Source organism: Nannospalax galili, unplaced genomic scaffold, assembly GCF_000622305.1.
Source record: "Nannospalax galili isolate Female #2095 unplaced genomic scaffold, S.galili_v1.0 scaffold768, whole genome shotgun sequence".
NCBI classification, from domain to species: Eukaryota; Metazoa; Chordata; class Mammalia; order Rodentia; family Spalacidae; genus Nannospalax; species Nannospalax galili.
In genome coordinates, this window is record NW_008360317.1 from 2,507,508 (window position 1) to 2,515,572 (window position 8,065).

The 8,065-nt window shown below is 37.5% G+C and overlaps 1 protein-coding gene across 8 annotated transcripts in view; it reads right to left on the bottom strand.

Annotated features, from left to right (window-relative positions):
- Pds5b (PDS5 cohesin associated factor B) overlaps positions 1 to 8,065 on the bottom strand; it is a 217,219-nt gene that overhangs the window by 46,591 nt on the left and 162,563 nt on the right. For all 8 annotated transcript variants that reach the window (XM_008825016.3, XM_029559633.1, XM_029559635.1 and 5 more), the window contains 2 exons: positions 3,374 to 3,497; positions 1,472 to 1,630 (listed from right to left, as the gene is read on the bottom strand). In XM_008825016.3, coding sequence (XP_008823238.1) covers positions 1,472 to 1,630; positions 3,374 to 3,497 — 283 coding nt within the window. The remainder of the gene's footprint in view (positions 1 to 1,471; positions 1,631 to 3,373; positions 3,498 to 8,065) is intronic.

Here is an 8,065-nt window from a genome sequence, read left to right on the forward strand (position 1 = left end):
AGGACATACCTGTATATCCATGCTGATTGTGGCACTATTTATAATAGCTAAGATATGCACATAACTTAGGTGTCTATCAGTAGATGAATGGATAAAGAAAATATATAAATACAAGGATGGGGCTGTGGAGATGGCTCAGCAGTTAAGAGCACTGGTTGCTCTTGCAGAGGAGCCAGGTTCGACTCCCAGCACCCATATGGCAGTTAACAACCATCTCCAGTTCCAGGGGAATCCAACACCCTCTTCTGACCTCAGCGGGCACTGCACAACACACATATACTTACACACATGCAGGCAACACACATATAAATATTGGAGAGATGGTTCAGTTGTTTAGAGCACTGGCTGCTCTTGCAGAGGACCCAGGTTTTGTTCCCAGCACCCATATGGTGGCTAACAATCATCCCTAACTCCAGTTCTAGAGGATCCAATGCTGTCTTCTGACCTCCACAAGCACTGCATGACACAGGCGCACTTAAATGCTGGCAATACACTTATACACGAGAAAAGAAAATACAAAAAAAAAAAAAAAAAAAAAAAAAAAAAGAAAAAAAAAAAAAAAAAAAAAAAAAAAAAAAAAAAAAAAACACAAGGATAGGCTGGAGAGATGGCTCAGTGGTTAACAGCACTGGCTGCTCTTTCAGAGGGCCTAGGTTTGGTTCTCAGCACTAACATGGTAGCTAACAACCATCAGTAACTAATTCCAAGCGATCTGAAGTCCTCTTCTGTTTTTGATGGGTATTACAAACAAACGGTGCACTTACATATACACAAGCATAACACACACACCATAAAAAATAAAATAAAACATAAATATAAGGAATATTATTCGGCCACAAAGAAACTAATCTTGTCATTTGCAGGAAAATAGAACTGGACTGCATGATGTCAAAGAAAATACATTAGACACAGAAAGACAAGAACCATAGGTTTACTTTATTGTTGTTTTTGTTTGTTTTGTTTTTTGAGATAGGGTCTCCCTGTAGTCCCAGCTGGCCTGGAACCCAGGTAGCCTTTACCCTGAAGAGATCCACCTGCCTCTGCCTCTCTCAAGTACTGAGATTAAAGGTGTACACCACCATGCCTGCCTCCTCTGTTTTCCTCTGGGTTCCTTAATTCTTTACTGCATTTGAGAAAAGGAACTACAGTCATGACAACTATGACTGTAACTGATTTGTCATCCTACATATTTTAAAAAAACAAAAAAATCAATGTCCTCATATAATTTAACTTCATGTAAAACTGAAATAGATAAAATGTTATTTTACAACTATCAAGGAGTATATTTCAAATGCCCATGTTCAACTGAAAAGATGTTCCAATTATAATGGAAATACAGCATATTAAAAAAATGGAAAAATCAAAATAAAGGGTTATTACTAACTGGAAATGTTATTACTATAATTTCACCTCTTTTTAATATAAAATTGTAGACTATAACAATATAAAGATATATAAAAATATATCTTACCCGGTCATTCATGAGAAGGTCCTTCACAATGAATGTTGCTACCAAAGACTTCAAAGGAGCAGCAAACTGATCAGGTGCAAGGAGAGCAATATGACCAATAGTAACCAACGGTGTTATAAGATGCTCCAGGTTGCTTGGATCTAGGCTCTTATGCAGAGGCTGGAAATGAGTTGAGGAAAATATACTGAACTCTCTATATATACAAATAAAACTGCTCACATATTTCATCATCAAATTATAAACACTATTATAGATGAACTTACACCCTCTATAATATAAGAAACTCAAGCTTATACATAGACTTCCACAGTTTATCTGTCTAAAAAACAATGAGTTTAAACATTTTCAGCTTTTCTCAATCTACATTTTAGAAATAGGTAAGAAAGTATTTCAGTGTGCATCCAATTATATAGCAATATAAACTGCATTTCCCAACAGACTAGGGCAATAGGATTTCACTGAGTCGAAAAAATATTTAAATGACTTTATTTCTTGATATTCTCGATCATTTCCCTCAATACTGCCATTGTATCCCTAAGTATAACTCTGCTGTTCATACTATAAACAAAAAAGACTGCATTAAATATAATTATTTTATTGTAGCTAGTTTATACTTTTCCACAATATAGTAATAAAATAATTTGTGAAAAAGCAAACTTAAAGGCCAGATCATGAAATACTGGCAATGACAAAGAGGCCAGAGACCACTAGAAAATATTTTCTCAGAAATCAGTAAACCTTTAAAAAAAAAAAAAAAAAAGCCAGTAAACCTTTTGCATTACACACAGTAAGAACAATACAGTTGGGGTCCTTGCAAAGACCGAAACAGAAGATACAGCAACAAAATGAAAATAATCGTATCAGTATTATCCTCATGACCATATTAAAGGAAAAAAAATGCCAAAAAACAAAACTTCTCTATAAATCAACACTAATTAATGAAGCAATTTTCATAAAATAAAAAGGCACTACCAAATGCATAAAAATTAAAATAAATTAGCTGGGCATGGTGGGAAATGCCATTAGTCCCAGAACTCAGGAGGCAGAGGCAGGCAGATCTCTGTGAGTTCAAGTCCAGCCTGGTCTACATAGCAAGTTCCAGGCCAGCTGGGACTATAGGGAGACTGTCTCAAGAAGACAAAAAAAAAAAAAATTAAATAATCTGTCATTGAAAGCAAAGTGTTATTTAGAAGATGAAGAATATAACCTACTTAGCTACTGCAACAAGATAAATAAAAATATGACAACAGATTCACAAAAGTTTGTAAATCAGAGATAAAAAGTAAAAATATTTATGGTAGGTTAGTATGATATTCAAGTTGCTTTGACTTCATTCAAAGCTGAGACAAAATTATAAATCATTATTGTACAGACTTTTTTCTGTCTGGCTTTTATTTGTAATAATCATACTAGGCATTATTCCTGTAGTTTGTTGCAATAAGACTCTATGTAAAGGTTATTTAGCACATAGAGGAAATAATATATGAAATATCTATTAAAAACATGCATTATATTTGGGGCATAATTAGCTGTCCTAAAAGTATAAACTTGTTTACATTACCAATTAGTACTGATTTACACTCAAAATTCAAAATTTTAAAGCTGGAACTAACAGAGTAATAGTCTGTTATATACTATCAATGATAATGATTATATATAATAATCACTCAATAAAGTCTCCAAATACAAATACACTGTCAAAAAGTATCATATAGAGCTTGATTTCCAAAACTGATGTAGCCTTCAACATCTAAAAAAAGTGAGCTATTTTCATATTTTAACTACTTACCAATGCTGAGTTTATTGATTCAAATTCTGACAAACTGTAATATACAACATTGCCAATTGTGAATATTCTATAAAATCAGTATTTTTTTAAACAAATTAAAATTTTTTCATTACCTCAAATATCTGTGCAAACTGGGTCTCTTTGCTAGAAAATATGGCATGTATACAATGAATGGCATATTTGGCTTGACGAGGTGGTCCTTTTTTGGATTTGTGATGTAATACAGGCAGCAAGGCTCTAAAAGAAATATCAAAGAAAAAACAATAAATAAGTGTGACTTATGTTTCTATCCACAGATTAATGCTGCTCTTGACCATGGTCAGAGAAGCTCCTGTTCGTGGTAGGTACTGGTTAATGCAGAAAATCATAATTAGTCAACAAGCTGAGAGTAAGTGGCTGTTGAGTGCTCAAGCCGTAAATAAGACATCTATATCACCTCCTCCAAGGCTCAGGCTATACTGCAGAAGAGAGAGACAGAAAGAAAAGAGTCAGAAGATTTGAGGGTGGCGGGAGGGGTTGCTATCAAATGCTGTCTTTCCAGACATGGAATGACTATTACATTCATGAAGTCACAGCAGCTATGGTTACCTACCTACACAAGACCAAGCTCATTCAACATTCCATCACAGGGGAAAAGGAATTCTCAGTAGACCTCACCCCTCTTCAAGCAGTTAATGGTTGCTAGAGGAGCAATACTATTTTCTTCAGTGACATAGACATAAGTTACCGTTACTTAAGTAAATAACCCCCTCCAACCCATGCAAGTAACCCTAAGTAAATGTAGTGAGAAGAGGAGGGAAGGAGGGAGGGAGGGAGGGAGGGACAGGGAAAGGGACATGTGGACACACACACACATCCCCCAAAGTAGGAGGCAGTGGGGAATAAGAGAAGATAATGGGATAATGGGGGGTGACTTACATATGTATGACATTGAGAAAATAAATTAAGTATGATTTGCTCTACATATTTCATTTTTAAAACCTTTGTGAAGAAAAGAATGTCACCAAAGTACTCAAATTCATTTTCAGTTGTCATTAATTTTGCTATATAAACATTTATTTTAAAAAATCCAGGGCCATCAAGATAACTTAGTGGGTAAAGGCATCTTGTGCTGGATAGCTTTAGTGTCAACTTGACACACCTGGGTTGAGGGAGCCTCAATTGGAGAATTGCCACTATTGGACTGGCCTGTGGCCATGTCTGAGGGGCATCTTCTTGATGAGTGATGTGGGAGGGCCCAGCCCACTGTAGGTGGTGTCACCCCTGGGCAGGTGGGCCTGTGCTGCATAAGAAAGCAGGCTGAGCAGGGGCCAGGGGAGCAAGCCAGGAAGCAGCATTCTTCCATGTTCTGTGCTCCAGCTCCTGCCTCCAGGTTCCTGCCCTGAGTTCCTACTTTGGGCTCCCAGATGAACTGTGACTTGGGAAATATAAGACAAATAAACCCTTTCCTCCCCAAGACGGTAGGAGTCAGAATGTTTTGTCACAGCAATGAAGAAACAAACTAAGACACATCTGTTGCCAGGTTTGATGACTTAAGTTTAATCCCCAGAGCACACATGGTAGAAGGAGAGAAACAACTCCTACAAGTTGTTCTCTGATCTCTATAAATATTCTAGACAACATACTCTTCCTATCCCACACACAATAAATAAAAATATACAAAAGTATACGTATGTGCATATATATATTCCAATATGTATATTAGAATGTATACATATATATACACACATATATATTCCAAACGCAAGTAACCTATTTTTTACTTTATTCAATCCAATTCATTTCCAAACATGAATAACGGCATTCTCATTGACTTTTCTCTTTGATTCTCACTGCTATCACTTGAGCTCAGTTGGACCACCTTACACAAAGATCACTACAATGAAACCTTAAGTGTTTCTTCTTTTTCTCAAGTCTACTTCTTCTAAGTCACCTTTACTTTGCATAAGAACAACCAAGATACAAAGAAATCTGTTCAGCCAATACTTAATAAGTAGTAATATATACTATTAAAGACCCTAAAATCCTTGCCTTCATCCAGAGAAAAGACAAAATACAGTAGCAAAATACATATTATACTAATTTCTGATTGCAGTTCTGAGAGAGGGGGAGGGGAGGTGGAGAGGGAGGACACCTTAAATCTTCCCCATCTTACTACATAGAGGTAGTTTCCCTGGTGTACAAGAAATAACTCAAATAAAGCCTGAGTTGAGGGAAACAGAGATGGGAATTCAGGGAGGGCAAGGCAGCCCCTGAATTCTAAGGCAGACTTATCAATAAACAAGAAACACAAAGAGCAAAAACAGTGCAAACCCTGATGTTGTCTGGCTAGAAAACAGTACATGTCATGCATTTAAAAAAAAAAAAAAAAAAAAAAAAGGCTGGGCATGGTGGCTCAAGCCTTTAATCCCAGCACTCGGGAGGCAGAGGCAGGCGGATCTCTGTGAGTTCAAGGCCAGCCTGGTCTACATAGTGAGTTCCAGGACAGCGGCTACAGGGAGATCCTGTCTCAAAAAAAAAAAAAAAAAAAAAAAAAAACAAAAGGAGAAGAAAAAAGAAATGGATGTTGCATTGAAACAGGACAGAAAATTCCTTCAGTACACACAGTGCTGATAATAATTTCTGTTTCCACCAGCCACAGCAGAAAGATCTTATAATACATAACCAGGAGAAAATGTAATCAACAGAAACAAAATACACACACACACACACACATACACACACACGCACGCGCACACATGGCGGCAGACAATTATAATTCTAGCACTGGGGAGGCCAAGACAGGTGGATACCTGGGGCTCACTGACCAGTCAGCTAAGCCTCCTTAGAGAGTTCAAAAGCAGTGAAAGACTCTGTCTCCCCTAAAAATAGTGAATGGTGCCTCAGGAATGACAAGACTGTCCTTCTGGTCTCTACATACATGCACCCACACGTCTACCTGCAGAAACATGCATACACATACGGGGGGAGGGGGTTGGCACAAGTGATAGATTTAGTGAAAATATTAAACATAAATACGTTTGAAACCATATGTGTTCAAAAGGTAAACATGAACAAGAAGACAGAAATAAGAATATATAAAATGGGCGTAGTGGCACACGGGAGGCAGAGGCAGGGCAGATCTCTGTGAGTTCAAGGCCAGCCTGGTCTATATAGTGGGTTCCAGGCCAGCAGGGGCTACTGGGAGACCTTATCTCAAAAAGACAAATTAAATAAATTAATTAATAATAAATAAATAAATGAATGAATGCTCCAAACCCAAGTGGAACTGATGACAATGAGAAATACAATACGTGATATGACACAGATTATGTTACCTAAGATCAGCGAAAGCAAAGCTGTAGAAGTAAAAACAATAAAAGTTAAATGGGGAAGGAAGAATGGGATAGAACAGAGCATCTGTAACATATACAAGGTATAACAAGTATTTGAAACCCCAGAAAATGAGGGAAAAACAAGAGAAAAGTAATCAAAGAATAGCCAAAATTCTCTAAACATGATAGAGATAAATCCAGATTTAAGAACCTAAATAAGCCTGTAGAAGAAAACACACAAAAATAATAATAATTCCATGGTCTACAACTATCCATTAGATAAAAATCAGTGGTACTTTTGGGTAAGGTTGCTTCCAAGTGACATGGTGAAAGAGAGTCACAGTAACAAAAACAAAGACTTTCCATGTTGTTAAACTGCCTTCCGTATATTCGTGTTTACATCTACAGACAGTGCTAGTTTCAACTTTGATCACAGAAGCTTCATTTTACAGTGGGCAGCAGTTACTGCAGACACTCACAGCTGGTCAAAGTGCAGAGAATGAGTGACTGAGTGTTTGGCCATAAGTGGGACATCTGTAACTAACACATACACACACACACACACAACCCCCCCCCAAGCTCAGGGAACATAATGAGAGGCAGAAAGGTTCTAAGAGCTGTAGGAGGGGGAGGAGTGTGGTCAAATGCTGTCATCTGAGCAGGATATTGCCATTACACTTTCAAACTCACAGCACCTACGGTTACCTGTGTAAGTCCTAGGTTACCTGCATAAGTCCTAGCCAACATCAAATCAGTCAAAATTCCAGCATGAGGATGAGGGACTCACAAGGCCCACCATTAGCTGAGGAGCTATGGCTGATCAGCTAACAGTTGATGGCTGTAGGGGGAGAAGGACGCATTTCTCTTTGGGTATATGTTCTTTGTAGGCTGCCTATGCTCTGGTGGATGGTCCTATACCCATGCACATACAGGCTGAGGAGCTATGGATGATCAGCTAACAGTTGATGGCTGTAGGGGGAGAAGGAGGCATTTCTCTTTGGGTATATGTTCTTTGTAGGCTGCCTATGCTCTGGTGGATGGTCCTACACCCATGCACATACAGGCAGCACTAACTGGACACAGTAAGTTATTTTTTTTTTTATTTTGCATTTTCTTTTTTTTTTAATTAAAAGAAGAATTTCATTACAACAGCATTAACCTATTCAATAACATTTTTCTGAGCTAGGGTACATCTCTTTCAAAATTGGCTGTACATTTCTAGGTTTACAGAGGAATTATTACGCTTGTACAATCTTTTACTCATTATAAACTCTAAAAGACATAAAATTAAATGAGGTTTTAACGTTTAAAAAAGATCTCCACTTCATTGTCAAAACACACAGTTTCATACAGAAAAATTCATTCCAGGGCTCTTGACATTGAGAAGTTTTCACATGCATTTCCAATCTCTATATACATGACTATCACTGGTCACAGTCACCCACCTTCTGAGCTCCTCGGCATCTGAGCATGAATACAAACTCATCAGAT